The sequence below is a fragment of the Babylonia areolata genome, chromosome 5 (genome assembly GCF_041734735.1).
Source record: "Babylonia areolata isolate BAREFJ2019XMU chromosome 5, ASM4173473v1, whole genome shotgun sequence".
NCBI classification, from domain to species: domain Eukaryota; kingdom Metazoa; phylum Mollusca; class Gastropoda; order Neogastropoda; family Buccinidae; genus Babylonia; species Babylonia areolata.
Genome location: NC_134880.1, coordinates 42129950 through 42148302, shown reverse-complemented (window position 1 = coordinate 42148302; position 18353 = coordinate 42129950). Strand labels below are relative to the sequence as shown.

The 18353-nt window shown below is 42.0% G+C and overlaps 1 protein-coding gene across 1 annotated transcript in view; it reads left to right on the top strand.

Moving 5' to 3' along the window:
- LOC143282279 (long-chain-fatty-acid--CoA ligase ACSBG2-like) overlaps positions 1-14327 on the top strand; it is a 56534-nt gene extending 42207 nt beyond the window's left edge. The window contains exons 16-18 of the mRNA XM_076587879.1: positions 14-153; positions 7877-8126; positions 11313-14327. Coding sequence (XP_076443994.1) covers positions 14-153; positions 7877-8126; positions 11313-11638 — 716 coding nt within the window. The 3' untranslated portion in view covers positions 11639-14327. The remainder of the gene's footprint in view (positions 1-13; positions 154-7876; positions 8127-11312) is intronic.
- The last annotated feature ends 4026 nt before the right edge of the window (positions 14328-18353 follow it).

Sequence of the window (18353 nt, the reverse complement as noted above, 5' to 3'; positions counted from 1 at the left end):
TTGTTTGTGACAGAGCTGATCATCACTGCTGGAGGAGAGAATATCCCCCCAGTGCCCATCGAGGATGCAGTGAAGGAGATGCTGCCCGTGGTCAGCCAGTGCATGGTGATCGGGGACAAGAGGAAGTTCCTGTCCATGCTCATCACCCTCAGGGTGGGTTTGATGACCGTTGGCCGTTTGTGTAGGGGTGTCGAGTACAGCATTAATGTTTGTTGTCCATGCTCATCCCCCTCAAGGTAGATTAACCGTTGGCTGTTGGTGTGGGGGTGTTAAGTATAGCGTTAATGCTTGTTGTCCATGCTCATTACCCTCAAGGTAGATTAACCATTGGTGTGGGGGTGTCAAGTATAGCGTTAATGTTTGTTGTCCATGCTCATTACCCTCAAGGTAGATTAACCGTTGGCTGTTGGTGTGGGGGTGTCAAGTATAGCGTTAATGCTTGTTGTCCATGCTCATTACCCTCAAGGTAGATTAACCATTGGTGTGGGGGTGTCAAGTTTTGCGTTAATGTTCGTTGTCCATGCTCATTACCCTCAAGGTAGATTAACCGTTGGCTGTTGGTGTGGGGGTGTTAAGTATAGCGTTAATGCTTGTTGTCCATGCTCATTACCCTCAAGGTAGATTAACCGTTGGTGTGGGGGTGTCAAGTATAGCGTTAATGCTTGTTGTCCATGCTCATTACCCTCAAGGTAGATTAACCATTGGTGTGGGGGTGTCAAGTTTTGCGTTAATGCTTGTTGTCCATGCTCATTACCCTCAAGGTAGATTAACCGTTGGCTGTTGGTGTGGGGGTGTCAAGTATAGCGTTAATGCTTGTTGTCCATGCTCATTACCCTCAAGGTAGATTAACCGTTGGCTGTTGGTGTGGGGGTGTCAAGTATAGCGTTAATGTTCGTTGTCCATGCTCATTACCCTCAAGGTAGATAAACCGTTGGTGTGGGGGTGTCAAGTATAGCGTTAATGCTTGTTGTCCATGCTCCTAACCTCAAGGGAGGTTTGATGACCATTGGCCGTTTGTGTGGGGGTGTCATGTATAGCGTTATTGTTTGTTGTCCATGCTCAACACTCCCAAAGTAGGCTGATTAGCCATTGGCCGTTTGTGTGGGGGTGTCATGTATAGCGTTATTGTTTGTTGTCCATGCTCAACACTCCCAAAGTAGGCTGATTAGCCATTGGCTGTTTGTGTAAGGGAGTCGTGTATAGCGTTATTGTTTGTTGTTCATGCTCATCACCTCAAAGTCGGCTGATTAGCCATTGACTGTATGTGTGTGTGTTTTTTCTTTCTCCTTCTTTTTTTTTTTTTTTGTTGTTGGCCGTCACTTTCACGTTCACTCGTGGACGTTTACGTGTAGAACCGCTTTTACCTTGCCACAGGCTACCACACTAGGGTTTGGCAGGTGTGCATGCTGGTTTTTTTTTTTTTTTTTTTTTTTTTTTTTTTTTAAAAAAGGGAAATCAGACATTTCCGTCATCAGGGATGACTGGTCTATACTGAGACCATCCTTATTGTGTTGTGTCTGTAATGTACTTTGTATTTGGTTATGTCCATTTTTGTCTGTTAATTAATGGTTCAGAGTTGGCTGTTCGCTATTGTATGTTTCTGTATGTCTGTGGGTTCTCTTCTCGTGTTTTCTGTCATTGTCTCTTGCCCTTCGGGTTCGTCGCCTTGTATCCTCTGATTTCATCTTCAGAGCTGCAGCTTGTTTGGTTGTTGTTGTCCTGGGCTTATTCTTCCATCCTGCTGATACATTTTATCTTCTTCATCTGGTTCTTCCACTGGTTGTTGCCCGGTGTCCTCTTTTCATCGTACTGCATTTCCCGTCCATCTCCTCTTCTTTGTTTTCTTCACGTTTGGTGGCAGGCCAGGGGGGTGTCTGGTCCTTCATGTATTGCCATTAGTGTGTAAATGAGCATACACGTGTAAAGTCGTGCGTGTTAATGTGTGGGGTGAGTGCGCGCGTTTGTGTGTGTGTGTGTGTGTGTGTGTGTGTGTGTGTGTGATCCTATTTTTGCTCGTCATCATTTTTCCCTTTTGGTCCCTAAATCTACTTTATTTCCTTAGATACATACATACATATATAAATCCCTCTCTCTCTCTCTCTCTCCATATATATATATATATATATATATATATATATACCTACACATACATATATAGAACATGAATACAACAGTCACATAGGCATCTCTTGCTGACATGCAAAGCAATGTAGCATGCACCTCTCTCTCTCTCTTTCTCCCTCTCTCTTTCACTTGGTTGTAATTTTCCCAATATTTCAATATTTTCCAATGCCTTTTTAAAATCGATCCCTGGTGTTCACTCTCATGTTTATCTCAGTATCAAATATTAGTTCTAAGTGTTTACATTTTCCATATTTGAACTTGGAGATTGTTAGTCGTGCTATTAGCAGGACATGATTGATTTGGTTTCTGAGATTTGTTTTCAGTTTAAAAGAGCTGGGAAGTCCAAAAAGAGCGACTTTTTCACTAATATTGATGTGCTGCTCAAAATGTGTCAAAATATATTGTTGTACCATTTTCCAAAAAGATGACAATTTCTGACAGTGATAAAAGGAGTGTTCAATGAAGTCAACCTCTTGACACCACATGCATTTGTTTGAATTTGCTACCCCCATTTTATGCAACATAATGTTGGTTGGGTAAATATTATGAATGAACTTAAAATGAAGCAGCCTCAGTCTTGATTCTTTCGTACAGTCACGAGCTGTGGTAAAGTAATCGTTTATATTTATATCTAGCTTTCGTTTCCAGAACTGACTTGCGCATATGTCATGGTTTTGTTTTTTGTTTATTATTTCTCTGATCGTTTTGTTATGTAATGTACTCAGGAACCCTCTGTCTGTGTTGATTTCGTGTCCAACTGTGTGTTGTGTAGGGTCTCTGTTCATTTCAGCTTTCCACTCATTTGGTATAGCATTGATCAGGGCATTGTACTCCAACACAAGGCCAGCGTGAGATCCAACTATGTCTTTTATCTGTTCGTACGTCATTAGATTTCCAGCAGTCCACAAATCTTGTAGGTAGTTTATACCGGCTTTTGCCCATCTGGCGAAAAAAATAGTTTTCCCTTTGTATTTAACGTTTTTGTTGTTCCAAATTGGTTCGGTCCGCGTATTTTCTATTTGTCGTTCTGTATTCAAAGCTGTAGTAGCTTTTAGGACTTCTTTCCAAAATACCGAATTCATCTTATCTAAGCCTTGTATTTCGTTTGGGGCGATGTTTGCGTTGAACGTGCAATGAATGTTCGTGAAGGGAGACATTTGTTCTTTAGCTAATAGTGTCCAAAAAGACCTGTCTCTATCTTCTGTTACAACTTTGGATGCCCATTTTGCAAGAAACATCCTTTGTTGGTGTTCCACGTTTATCATATTCAAGCCACCTTCTTCTAATTTTAGATTAAGCACGCTTCTCTTTATCTTTTCGAAAGCCTTTTTATTGTTGTATTTGCGTTTCCATAGGAATCTGTATACGATACTGTTGATGTAATTTAGAGTTATTTTAGGTATAGCCAACGCTTGCAAGATATATGAGAGCTGTGACAGAAGCAGGGTTTTTGCCAGTATTATTTTACCATATAGTGAAGGATTCCTGCGTTCCCATGTCTTTATTATCCTCAGGATGTTTTCGATTTTTTCTGACCAGTTTTCTTTGATTAGCGATGCCTCTATAGAGGCCGAAAAGTAGACTCCCAAGATTTTCAGTTTTCCGTTTATCATTGGGATTTCGTCAACCTTCCCGCTTTCATTTTTCTTTGTACCAAGCCATATACCTTTCGATTTTAGCTTATTCAATTTTAGACCAGAGAATTCTTCAAACTGTTCGACAATTTGGATCGCTAGTTTAATGTCTCTTTCGTTTTTCATTGTTAATGTTGTATCATCTGCGAATTGTTTGACTTTTGTTGTTGCTTTGATGGAACCACTTCGAACAGAGATTCCTTTTATATCCTGGTTATTCCGGATTTTGATTGCAAGGATCTCAACAGCAATTATAAAAAGCATAGGGCTCAGTGGACAACCTTGTCTTATTCCTCGTTCCGCAGGAAACCATTCAGATAGCCAACCTCCATTATGGATGCAACTTTCTGATTGACTCATCGCGGTTGTGATGAAATGTATAAATTTTGGGCCGAAATTGAAGATGCTGAGTGCCTCCGTGATACATTTTTTGGATAGAGTATCGAAGGCCTTGGAAAAATCTAGCGCTACTAGTGCACCAGCCTGATTTGTTTTATCTATATATGAAGTAAGATCATCAATAAGCCTTAGATGAGAAGTTATATTTCTGCCTTTTATAAAACCTACCTGATCGTCATTTATTATCTGCTTTATTACCTTTTGCAGACGTTTAGCGAGAGCTTTTGTGTAAATCTTATAATCTGTGTTCGTCAATGTAATCGGTCTATAATTACTTAAGTTATTCTTGTCCAGATTTTGACCTTTATGTAATAGTGTAATCACGCCCTTCTTTAACGAATAAGGAAGTCGTCCATTTTGGACCGATGAAATAATGCAATTGAAGTAAGGCATTTTTAGTCTTTCCCAAAAGTGTAGGTAGAACGAAGGGGTTAATCCATCAATGCCTGGGGCAGAGTCTTTATTTAGAGTCTGGAGGGCCTGTGTGAATTCTTCTATAGACAAATCTACGTCGCACAGTTCTCGTTCGTCATGAGAAAGAGTTGGAAATGACTCGTTTCTGAGGAAATGTTGTGTCAAACTTCGGTTTTGCGATCTGCCCTTCTTTTCTTTGTATAGGTTTTGGTAAAAACATTTAATTTCGTTTATAATTTCTGATGGATTTTCCGTAGTTCGATTATCAAGTTTCAGTGACGATATTATATTTGTTGTTCCCCGGTTTCTTTCCATATTAAGGAAGTATTTTGTATTTTTTTCTCCTTCCTCAATCCATTTCATTCGTGACCTAACTTGAGCTCCCCTTGCTCGGTGCATTTCCTGCATTTCAATCTCTCTTTTCTTTTGCTGTATTCGCTGTTGTATCATTTTATTTTGTGGATCCCCACTTAGAGTGTTTTCTAGTTCTGTTAGTTGCTTTAACTTTTCATTTGGGTCTTTTTTTCCCTTGCGTTTGCCGATAGCATATTGTATACAGAAAGACTTTATTCTAACTTTCAGCATTTCCCATGCGGTTTCTGGATCGTTGTTATAATATTCATTGAAATGTTCATCAATTGTATTATTTATCTGATCTGTGAAGCCTTTATCATTCAAAAGTGTTGAGTTGAATTTCCAGTACCCCGTTCCTCTTTGGAAGTTATTTAGCTTTACGGTGACTGTAACAAGTCTATGGTCTGATTGTGGGAACGTTTGAATATTCGCCTCTTTGATTTTCGTCTTAGCAATGGCATCACAAAAGATATAATCTATTCTTCTGGCAGTGAAAGGGTTGGGTCGTGACCACGTGTAAGCCACTGTGTCTGGGTGTTGGGATCGCCATGCATCATGCAGGTCTAAACTGGCTACCATTTCCGTGAGCGACTGAATTTCTCTTTCAGCATGTTGTAATCCTGATATATTATCAATTTCGTTCAGAGCAATGTTGAAATCACCGTTTACCCATATATGATCTGATTCACTATCCTGTAGCACTGCTGTGAGCTGTGTAATAAAGGCTACTTTCTCTGCCGTGGTATTTGGTGCATAGCAGTTGATAATTGTGTGTAGTTTATCTTTTATACTAACTTGAAGACTTAATATTCTGCTGGTGGAATGTTTTAGGTCCATATTATCATAATGTAGCTTTTTACTTATAAGAGTAAGGAGACCATTACTTTTTGTTGTTCCTACACTGTAAAAAATATCTCCATGCCACTCTCTTTTAATTTGGGAAGCTAAATCTTCTGTAATATATGTCTCTTGTAGGCAGATTATATCTAGTTTCCTTTCTCTCAAGTATTTGAACAAGGCCATTCTTTTTAGCTTATTTCGGAGCCCTCTAACGTTCAAAGATCCGATGCTAATTTCGTTAGCCATTGAAGTGGTAACATCACATCAAAAATCGTTGTTCATTCAATCATAAAGTCCGTAAAACATAGCCGGGGTCGTGGTGGGGGAAGACATGGAGAGAACACCGGTGATATCAGGTATCCCCCATGGCGCTGTCTGCTGCTGGTGGCTCCGTTCTTTCATTGCTGTCTCCCGTTTCCTTTAGTTTCTGCGAGAAGAAATCCTCAATCCGCGAGCGGCGAAGATTACTCCTCTCCTCCTCCGAAGACTGGCTGCGTCTTCTCTTTGTTGTGCTGTGTGAGCGTGAGCGCTGCGTGTTTTTCCTTTCCTCTGGCACTGCTCTCGTGCTCGCGGCAGGCGAGGGCTCATGTGCGTCAGCATCGTTCTCACTCTCTTCCTGCACACTGGTTGGTTGAGTACACATCTCTGTGGTGTATTGTGTGTTTGCCTGGGAGTGGGAGTGGGGTGGTGGTTTGCACACAGGATCCCCCCTCTTGTGCCCTTCAACACCACATGAGATACACACAACTTGGTTGGGACATTCTGCCGCAACGTGTCCCACTGTTAAACATTTATTACACTTTTTCGGTTGCCCCTGCTTTTGTTCTTTATGGTATATTCCGGCATGGAAGATGCCAACTTTTATTTTGGGGGGTAGAGGTTCTTTTGGGGTGGAGATAATCACAAATCTCCTCCCCGTTTCCCATTTTGTCAATTGCCCGCTTTTGTCTCTTGCGAGTTCGTTCTTTATAGGCGATCGAATTTCTGAGCCTATCTTTTTCAGCGCCGTTTCAATGTCTTTGTTTCCACAATGCAGTGGGATGTCTGAAATCCAGACTTTGGTGGCTGGTTTTTCCTCACCGTCACTGTCACTGAAGGCAAAAGGGTTCTTGTCCAACAAATTTATGTGTATTCCACTTAATTCAATGCCCTCTATCAGCAGTTTGTCTCTGAATTGTTTTTGTTGTGGGTAAAGGCGCCACAAACCTCTAATGCGTTGAGCACCTCTGATGGTGCCTCTACCCGTGACTCTCTCTGCTGCTATACATAAGTCTATAGTGTCAGGCATGCCATTGAAGCTCGGCAGGGCTCTCGCCGTGACGAACACCGGCCCGCACTCCGTGTCCGCCGCCATGGCGGAACACGTGGCTGGGCCTGGTATACACCACTGACAGCACTAACCCGCGGGCTCCTCACAATGAACACACTTGCACCACAAAATCCGAATACAGGTGATACACCAGATCCACACAGACTGCAGGCGATGATTTTCCCAACAGGATGTCACTTCTAACACTTGAATAAAACACGATATTTAAATGCTATGAAGAAAGGTACCTGCCGACGTCGGAGGTAAAACCGGAAGTCCACATGCTGGGTTATGTTATGTTTCTGTAGCCCGCAGAACACTTGCATTGATAAGAACATTGACGTGCGTATTCTGCATGGTATTCTACATACAACAGGGGTTCAGGCAGTAGTATATCTCAACATATGCAGACCTTTACAATTAAGTATGTATCGTTTCATGTGAGGCGGTTCGAGCCCACTAAATGGGGAGTTTGCACCATAATATAAGTATTATTCATCTGTCCATCAGCCTGCCTGTTTAAATATCTATCTCACTGGCTCTCTCTGTTCACTTTCTTTTTTATTTAGTTTGTCTATTTTCGAGGGCTGGATATAAAAAAAACATGTATGTTTAATCTATTACCCTCAGGAAAAAAAACAACTTAAAACGAATCTGCGTTCCTACCTATCTGTTTCTTAGTATTTGTATAATAATATTTCCTGTTGACAATAATCACACCACCCCACCACCACCAACCACCCTTTCAACTTCCCTTCGCCCACACCCCCACCCCCACCAACCCCCCAACACCCCACAACAGGTGGAAGTGGACCCCGACACCTTGGCGCCGACGGACAAGCTGACGGCGGTGGCCCAAGAGTGGGTGAAGGCGGTGGGGTCGACGGCGACGACGGTGTCGGCGGTGACGGAGGGCGTCGGCGACCGGGCGGTTCTGCAGGCCCTGCAGCGAGGCATCGACCGCGTCAACGCCCGCGCCGTGTCCAACGCCCAGCGAGTCCAGAAATGGTCGCTGCTGTCGCGGGACTTTTCCATCCCCGGCGGGGAGCTGGGTGAGTTGTGTGTGGATGTGTGTGGGTGAGGGTTGGGGAGGTGGTTTGGTGGCGTGGTTAGGGTCTGTGGTGATACTGTGGTGTGGTGTTGAGTGAGGGCGAGGAGAGGGAGGGTGGTGAGGGGAGGTGGTGAGGGGAGGTGGTTTGGTTGGGGCTGGCGTTGGTGGGGCCGGGGTGGGAATTGGTGGTGTGTGGGGAGTGAGGGTGTTGGGTGTGTGGATGTGTTGGTGGGGCCGGGGTGGGAATTGGTGGTGTGTGGGGAGTGAGAGTGTTGGGTGTGTGGATGTGTTGGTGGGGCCGGGGTGGGAATTGGTGGTGTGTGGGGAGTGAGAGTGTTGGGTGTGTGGATGTGTTGGTGGGGCCGGGGTGGGAATTGGTGGTGTGTGGGGAGTGAGAGTGTTGGGTGTGTGGGTGTGTTGGTGGGGTGTGGGGTTGGAATTGGTGGTGTGTGTGAAGTGAGTGTGTTGGGTGTGTGGATGTGTTGGTGGAGCTGGGGTGGGAATTGGTGGTGTGTGTGGTTGTGTTGGGGTGTGAGTGTGTTGGGTGTGTGGATGTGTTAGTGGGGGTGGGGTGGGAATTGGTGGTGTGTGCGGTGTGTGGTAAGTGAGTGTATTGGGTGTGTGGATGTGTTGGTGGGGTGTGGGTAGGTGTGTGTTGGGTGGATGGGTGTGTATTGGTAGGTGTGTGGGTAGTTGGGTGTATGTGGGAGAGTAGGTGTGTGTTGTGTGTGTGTGTGGGGGGGGAGGTGAGCGTTGGCTGGGTAGGTGTGGGTTAATAGGTTTGTTTTCTTTCTTTTCTGAATGATTATATGTCCACAAAAACAAAGCTTTTTGTTGTTGATTTTATGTGTGTTTGCTTTCACTTTTTGTACGTCAGTAATTGCTTTTTTTTCTCCCTCTTTCTCTTTCGTTTTGTGTTTGTCTTTGTTCCTTTCCCTTTCAGTTTTTTGTCCGACTTTGTTCTCCTCTTGTCTTAGCCCTGAGATGTCCTCTGTGGTTGGCAGAGCTATAAAACAACACGAATATCCCCCCCCCCCCTTCCTCGTTTCTTTATTTACTTTATTCTTTTTTTTTCTCTCTCTCTCTCTCTCATTTTTTAGTTTTCTTATCTATTTCCTTCTTTTTCCAATTCGTTTCCCTTCTCTCTGTCGGTCTGACTTATTTCTTGTCTTTGTTTTTTTTGGAGAGGGTGGGCGGGTGTGTTTTTGTTTTTGTAAGAGAGATAAGTTTGCATGAGAGATGAGGAGCAGGAAAAGAACAAAAAAACCCAAAAAAAACCTCCAAAAAACGACACACAAAAAAAGACCAGAGCGGTGAAATGGGAAGGGGGGTGTGAGTGGAGGGGTTGGGGTGCCTAATATAGAAGAAAAGAACCAGTTGATGGAGGAGAGGGAGAACAATTGGCAACTGAGAGAACCCGGGGTGACGAGGTGAAGTGTGTGTAGGCGGAGGAGAATAATTGTGGCGTAGTGCGTTAGACAAAAAATATATGTAGGACAGAATTCTTAGGAATGCCTATTTCCGTCTTTACATAACATGCTTTTCGGTTGTGTGCATTTGTTTAAGTTTAACTGTTTGTTTTGTTGGGTTTTTTTTTTTTTTTACTCTTTCTGTCTATCTGTCTGTCTGTCTATCTTTCTGTCTGTCTGCATCTCTCTCTCTCTCTCTCTCTCTCTCTCTATCTCAATCTCTCCCTCCCAAACCACCCCCTCTCTCTGTCTCTCTCTTTCTCTCTGTCTCTCTCTGTCTGTCTGTCTCTCTCTACCCACCCTCCCCACCCCCCTCTCTCTCTCCAGTGTGCGGGGAACCTCCCAAAGGACATGTCCATCAGAAGTAAACACAGTGACCTGTACGTGCTGGAGGTCGTCTGTAGGACTGACTGTCTATCTGTCTGTCTATCTGTCCATCTATCTGTCTGTCTATCTGTCCATCTGTCTGTCTATCTAACTGTCTGTCCAGCTATCTGTCTCTGTCTATCTATCTATCTGTCTAAATATCTATCTTTCTATCTATCTATCCATCTATCTATCTGTCCAGCTATCTGTCCAGCTATCTATCTGTCCAGCTATCTATCCATCTATGCATCTATCTATCTATCTATCTATCTGTCTGTCTGTAAATCTGTCTATCTCCTCCTCTGTCACTCCCCTCCCAACCGAGCTTTCTGTGTCTCCCTGTCTGTCTCTCTGTCTCTGTCTCTGTCTCTCTCTCTCTCTCTCTCTCTCTGGATGAGTTAACTACTTGGCCACTACTCCACCGTGACAGTCGGCATCAGATTCTCTCTCTCTCTCTCTCTCTCTCTCTCTCTCTCTCTCTCTCTCTCTCTCTCTCTCTCTCTCTCTCTCTCTCTCTCTCCCCCTCTCTCTGTCTCTTTCTCTCTCTCCCCCCCCCCTCTCTCTCTCTCCGCCCCCCCTCTCTCTCTGCCCCCCCCCCTCTCTCTCTCCCTCTCTCTCCCCCCATCTCTCTCCCCCCCTCTCTCTCCCCCCCCTCTCCCTCTCTCTCTCTCTCCCTCTCTCTCTCTCCCTCTCTCTCTCTCCCCCCCTCTCTCTCCCCCCCTCTCTCTCTCCGCCTCTCTGTGCGGGGGACTTCCCACAGGACATATCCATCAGAAGCAAAAAACAGCGACCCGTGCGCCCTGGACGTCGTCTGCTGGACTATCTATCAATCTATCTATCAATCTATATTTATTTACTTGCTTATTCTATTTTACCATCTTATTGACTGATGCTCTTCTTGGGTTTTTCTTGGTCGCGTGCGCGCGCTTGTGGGTGTGGGTGTGTTTGTTAACATGTTCGTGCATGCATATGCTAGTTCGTATATGCATGTATGTTTGTATATTTATAGCTTTTTGTTGACAGGGAGGTGCGAACGTCGTCCTTCTGCATTCTTTAGTTCTTTGTTTCTTCTTTCTTTCTGTCTTTATTTTATTTCGATTTAATTTTATTTTCATTTATTCATTTTATTCACTTACTATTCAATTGTCTTTATTCATCTATCTATATCAATCTATCTATCTATCTATGTATCTGTCTATCTGTCTCTCTGTCTGTCTGTATATCTGTCTATATATCTAATTATTTATTCATTTGTTTATTCGATCTATTTATTCATTTATTTATTTATCTGTTCATTTAATTACGTGAGCGGTTACGAGGTTTGAACCCCTCCCCTTTGTCTTGTTTTCCAGGGCCCACGATGAAGATGAAGCGGCCGGTGATCCACAAGATGTACTCCAAGACCATCGACACTTTCTACGAGGACAAGGCTTCCCCGGTTGACCCCCCACCCCATTCCCCAGTTGCTGTTGCTGCTCCTGTTGTTGCTGCAGCTCCTCCTGCTGCTGCTGTTGCAGCTGCCTCCTCCTCTTCGTCTGCTGCTGCCGCTCCTGCTGTTGATGCTACGGAAGCTGCTGTTGCTTCTCTTGCTTCCAATGGCGATGCTCCTGCTCCTGCGCTCGCTGCTGCTGGGGGCACGGAAGCAGCGACAAATTCTGCTGCTGTGGAACAGGCTTAAAGCGATGATTTTGGTGGATGACGTTTCTTTTGTTTAGAGTTATGCGAAGTACCTGGGGTTTAATGGTAATCTGAGGAGTTCTGTTTTTGTGTGTATGTATGGTGTGATGCTTTGTTGTTGTTTGATGTGGTTGGTTATGTTTGGTGGGGTAGACGAATTTTTTGTGGGTGGTGTGTGTGTTAGTGTGTTGAAAGAAATTTTCATGACGTCGGGCTGTTCTGTTCTGTGTGTGTGTGTGTCTGTGTGTCTGAGTGTGTGATTTTGTGATTATGAGTGTGTGAATGTGTATGTGAGAAAGAAGAGACGGACGGAGAGTGGTTGATTTTCTCACATTACTGAACACTTTATTGTTGTTCGTTTAAATGTTTTTCTTTCTTGCATTATTTTCATGAAAGGAGAGAAATGTTAAGAGATTCTGGGCAATTTGTTTGCAAACAACAGCTTCTTTGGAGAAAATAAGGAAAGCTGGGGCCCATGATGATCGTGTTGTCTGGATTCGGTGAAGTACCTACAAAACATGGGGATGTATTGTCGTTGTACGAACAAAATATGGGGATGTATTGTCGCTCTGCGAACAAAACATGGGGATGTATTGTCGTTGTACGAAGAAAACATGGGGATGTATTGTCGCTGTAGGAACAAAACATGGGGATGTATTGTCGTTGTTGGAACAAAACATGGGGATGTATTGTCGCTGTAGGAACAAAACATGGGGATGTATTGTCGCTGTAGGAACAAAACATGGGCATGTATTGTCGCTGTACGAACAAAACATGGGCATGTATTTTCGCTGTACGAACAAAACATGGAGATGGATTGTCGCTCTGCGAACAAAACATGGGGATGTATTGTCGCTCTGCGAACAAAACATGGGGATCTATTATTGCTGTGTCACGCGTGTATGGTCCTTCCCTCTTCGGGGTGGAGACAAAAGTCACATCACCATCACAAATTTTCGTTCGTCATCTGTTGTATCGTTGCCTGTGTTTTCTCGTAATTTAGTCTTCTTTTTGTTAATATGAGTCGGTTATGTGGACTTGCTAACGATTGATTTGTTTGATTGTGCAGACCTCTTCTGAAGGGCATTGATGCAGTGGTGTCTGTTCCAACATGTTTCCGATTGTGTGTGTGTGTGCGCGTGTGTCTATATTATGTCAAAAGTCATGATAAGTTAATCGTCAAAGATTTGATAGGAGAAATCCACAAAATAGGCAGGTTTTTTCACCTTTTTTGCCTTGAAGAGAAAAAACAACTGACATTACAGTGATGTATTATTTGTTTATGGAGTGCGTGTAGACTGTGTGTGTTTCCGTGTGTGTGTGTATGTGCGTATGTGCTTGCTCCATTTTGTTTTGTTGCCGCAGCGTGATAATTTACGTTTTGATAGATAGAAAATATGATTGTTGTTATCCGGTGTGTGTTGCAAGGTTTAATGCAGTTTCTTTAGGTTTGTTTGTTTTTTATTTGCAAAAATATACTGTGTTAATCTATTTCTTGCTTGTTTTTGTTTTGTTTGTTTTTATTCAATTTTGTTTTTGAACTTAAGTATTTTCATATATATATATATATATATATGTATATATGGATACACGTAATTTACACGTGGCATTATTTTGATCAATTTTCTTTGACAGCCTAAAAATTCACTTCCAAAAACTTTTTAATTATGATGTGTAAGATGAATATTCTCTGTTGTACAATTAATGATATGTACTGCTGAAACCATCAAAAATGTCTTCCATTTACATTGCTTATGCGTTTCATTCCAGTGCTACAAAGGCATGTTCCATATTGCGCTATCGGGAAAGATAATCTTTGTATGATAATAACTTGTGAAAGCATTATAGTTTATACATATATTTTTACATACACGTTTTCATTTGCTTACATGGGTGCACATTTACCTGCACTTGTCATTTATCTGCACTTGTTTTCTGCCACTGTTCATTTGTAGAATGGATGGATGGATTGATAGATGAATGGACAGAGGTAGATAGGCAGATAGACGAATAGACAGACAGACATAAGTTGTATTATTGTTAGAATTACATATCAGATGCACTCACAGAATACAAGTTTATGAAACTATGTCTGTTTTACAACAGTTTGAATGCTTGCAAGTTTGTACCCATTTCCATCAGTTAGCTTATACGAGGGTGTACATGTTCTGGTTTTCATGGATGTTCTTTCATAAGTGTGCGTTGATTTCCTTTTTTGCCTGAAGACATAGCAAGAGGAAGTTGTTAGTGTTGTTACCCTCCTGATAGCACGCATCACATATTCTGGAATCTTCTTCATTCTATTTTTGCTGATTTTGTACGCATATAACCCATATCTCACATCACCATCATTGTTTTCTGAAATCTCCATCTATTCTATTTTTGCTACTTTGTTTACAATATCTTTGTAAAACAAAATCGTAGAGAGTTCGAATTGATGCTATGTTTTGAAATTATTGTCTGCACAAAGAAAGGATTTTGTTGGTGAAGTTGTGATGTTGTGGTCTCCATTGATAGGGGTTTCTGCTAAAACATTCCAAACAGATGATGAATCTAAAAAAATCGAACTACATATTTTTTATAACATTGGATTTTTTTTTCATTTTGTTTGTTCCATTAGTTGAAATTAACTTAGTAGTTGAAATAAAAATGCTGAAAGAAGTGATTAAAACTACTATTTCTTCATTTAAGGCCTGACATATGTGTGTTTTGAATGCTTGCTAGTCTGTGTGATTTGATGCTTATGCGTGTGTGTGTATTTATTGAGTGTGTTCTGAAAACAAAGGTTTTGGGGGTTATGGCTAATGTGGTTGGTATTACATGTACTATTGAAGTAAAACAACGGAAACGCTTAGTTTACGATACCAGGGATGTTTTCCTATTTTGGACTACATTACAATGAAACAAAATCATACGTGAAAAGAACAACTACAACAACAACAACAACAACAACAAACCCACAAAACACAGGTGCAGGACGTTGCTGGTTAGATGAGTGTGTGTGTGGGGAGGTGGAGGGGGGTTGGGGGTGAGGGGGGGAGCTGCATAGGGGTAACGCCTTTGAGAGGACAAAGAAGGGGCAGCAAAAACATTGACATAAATGATAATAATGGTAAGGGGCAGCATTGACATTGACAGAAGTAATGATAATAAATATTGACATTGACAGAAATGATAATGATAATAGTAATAATGATGAAATATAAATATTATTATTACCATTATTATGAAGCTCTGAATCGTATGCTGCGACAAATCAAAACGCTTTCACACCAGTCATTCACACGCATATACAAATAACTATAAGATTCTGAAGGATGGAAGAGAAAGCTAAAGCTGACTGTTAACTCCAGCTGTCGACAGCAGAAAGGACCTGTACGAATCAGCCACGAACCACACATCTCTCTACTGTCGTATAATTATGTTAACTCGCATTACTGGCCAAGTCCACAGCAGTTGATTACACGATGCTACGGAGAAAAGAAAAGTTCCGTAGCACTTACAGATTTCGTCCTGACTCCCCCGTTGCCAGGAAACGGTTGGAGTTGACATTACAGGACTCAAGGACTCAAAGAATGTAATGTTAGACCTCTGGCCTGAAAACATTTGAGGTGCACATGCACACACATGATCACAAAAAGAATAGACAATGAGTAAATAAATGAAATAACACCATAAGTTTAAATACAACACATTTGTTGAAATGATAATAAGGGTTATTTGTCCAAACTTAAAATCCTGTTTCAAGTTCTTCCTCTTCTCTTGAACGCATAGAATATGTACATCGCAAATGTCTAGTTCATATCTTCGTGTTTTTTTTTAAATAATTGTGCCAATTCTACATGACAATCTCTACTAAACTGTCTATGTTTAAAATATATTTCTCTCTTAATTGTCTGTAGACATCGCAATGTAGCAGGAAATGAAGTTCATCCTCTATTTGGTCACAGAAAGGACATGTCTATGTTTTCGCAATATTGTTTGTTATTTTTCAGATCATTTATACCAAGTCTAAATTTTACAAAGTTTACCTTGAACTTGTTTATTGTTGACTGTGTTAAGTAAGGTTCTGGCTGTAAAAGTAATTTAGATGAGCGATATGTTTCAAAACGGTCACTGGAATTCAATTTACCGGACCAGTCGTGTTGAAAACAGTCTGCCATTCTCTGCCTGAAAATTCGCAGAAAAGCCTGTATATTTACGACTCCGCCCGCTAACCAAACATCTGAAAATCCGTATCTGTCTAAGCAGTTTTTAATGCAAAAGGCCCAGTTAAAGGCTCTGCTTCTGTCACTAGTATTTTCAGTCACTTGATCATAAAGAAGCGAGATATGCTTGTTTGGGAATTCTAGTGAGGTCCATCGCTTGCAGTGAGAATCGGTATCGCAGTGCTCTCAAAGTGCTCTCAAAGTGCTATCTATAATTACTGAGTACCGACCGGTCTCGCCATAAACCATTGTGTTCGGAGTTTGGGGGGTTACGTTCAAGAGCTTTTTACAGGCAAACAGTTGTACGGAGTTGGCATTACAACCATCCAGTATTCAACGTATCGGCTGGCGAGGAGGACTCTCAACAGAAAGCAGGTGTAGACACAATGAACGCAGCGGGTTAAAAAACAAAGTTGTTAGACACGAGTTGTTGCTACGGTTGTTTAGACTTGTCTGCAGTGGAGCCTGTATTTTCAGAATGGTAAGCCCACACACTTTGAAATGAGTAAGCTGTACTGTTCAGTGTGAACTGCCGGTACTGAGACTGCGGGGGATGGAGGACCCACTGTTTGAAGAACATGTGGGAAAAAGTAGGAGGTTGAAGGACCCATAAAATAACAACTACGGCATTCGAACACAGTTGTGAACATAGTGTATGGGAGACTAGGAATGAGCTGCATGGGAACAATTCCATTGAAACAGTGCAAATCATGAGGCAAAGTAAAAGAGTGAGAGAAAGGGAGTTGCAGTCAACGTTGGTGAAAGAAGAAAAATGCCACGCTAGTTAAACACTGGATTGTAACGTAACGAAACGGTTGTAATGTAACGCAACAGTCGTTGATTGCGCACGACGCTCAAGACAGCATCGGTTTGTCTGGTGTGGCAGGGGTCGGTTGCTGTCTGTGACGCAGCCGGCACCAAAACTTAGGGGACCGCTCGTCATCATCACCGCTGCCTCCCTCACGTTTTTGCTGAATGTACGGTGAGCGGTCAAAATTGTTCCCATGCCAAATTTGCACCGTGGAGAAAAAATCGATTTTTTGTTTGGTTATTTTTGTTGTTGTTGTTGTTGTGAAGGTTTGGTAACTTGTGTTTCGTCGGTTGCTTAATTCTCCTTTTAGTAAACAAGACAGCAAGCTAGCTAGTTTGTTAGCGACTTACAGCTGTTGCGAAAACGAGGTAATGGTCTTTCACAGCGTGTTTCTTACCATGGTGTGACAAAACCAAACATGTCCGCGTCGTTTAGAAACCGTGGTTATCTTCGGTATTATGAACAGCATGAAAGATAATTTCAGATGCCTGATTACTCTATGTAACTTGTTTAATTGTGCATGTGGACAAATCATACTGAAGTAAGCACCTCAAAGTAAATACCTAGAGATCCTTTGGTGAATGTCACTCTGGTTTGAGTTGTTTAAAAAAAAAAAAAAAAAAATAGAGCGAACATGATGTTTCAAAGTTTGCACTTCTGACACAGTTTCTCTCGGCCGTCTCCTTCCCTCACTCTCTCTCTCTCCCACAACTATCTCTCCACTCTCCATCAGTGCTCACACCAAGTTGTTCATTTTCTCCCCAAATCAGTCTTCACTACCATGCCAGTGATACCCGTCTCCGTCTCCCCTCATCCCTCTCTCAGCCGCTCCCCTCCCACAACCGATCCCAATCTTCACACCACGGGCATTGCAGACATGATCACATGCTCATTCCGTGTCAAAGGAAGCAGACAATACGTTTTGTCAACAGACCTTTATTATGGCTGTTTGGTTTTTTTTTGTCAAGTTTTGTGGATGGCCAATGGTAGATTACCCAAGTTGTCATATATGGTGTGTGTGAGAGAGAGAAAGAGAGGGAGAGAGAAAGAGTGTGTGTGTAAATGTGATGAAATGCTGTAAATTTCCCAGTGTTAACGAAACAACAGCGATAATGGTAACAGTATTGCGCAGTAGTATGAGAAGAGAGACAGATGAGTGGAGATAGCAGTACTGAAACTGCACCAGGGTTTTCATAAAACTGCCTTGAATCTGCCTGCAAAATACAGAACTATCAAACAACGCAATACATTATTTTCCGACATTAGTACAACTGCTTTTGGTATATGAAAAAGAAATAATTTGAACCATTCAATCGAACAATTAGCATTTAAGCATGCAACCTAGCAAAGGTATAAAATGATGGGTCACAATGTTAGTAGATGGGTGAGGTGTATAAATAATTGTGTGCATTTTCTACAGCACTAATGGCATGGACTTCTGGTGTTACGGAAATCCCACAAGAAGTCTGAACAGGGTAATCAAGGATCAGTGTTATCACATTTAATAGTAAACTATTTTGGTAGGAATGTGGCGTGGCAAATAAGAAAATGTTTTTCTTTTTATTTAATATTTGCTGCATCTCAGTGTGATTTGTATTCAACACATCGTTTCGTGTTGGTCTGTGATAGCAGCCGAAACAGTTGATAATTTTGATATTGAAAGAGCAACGTGGCAGAATGGTTAAGACGCTTATCTA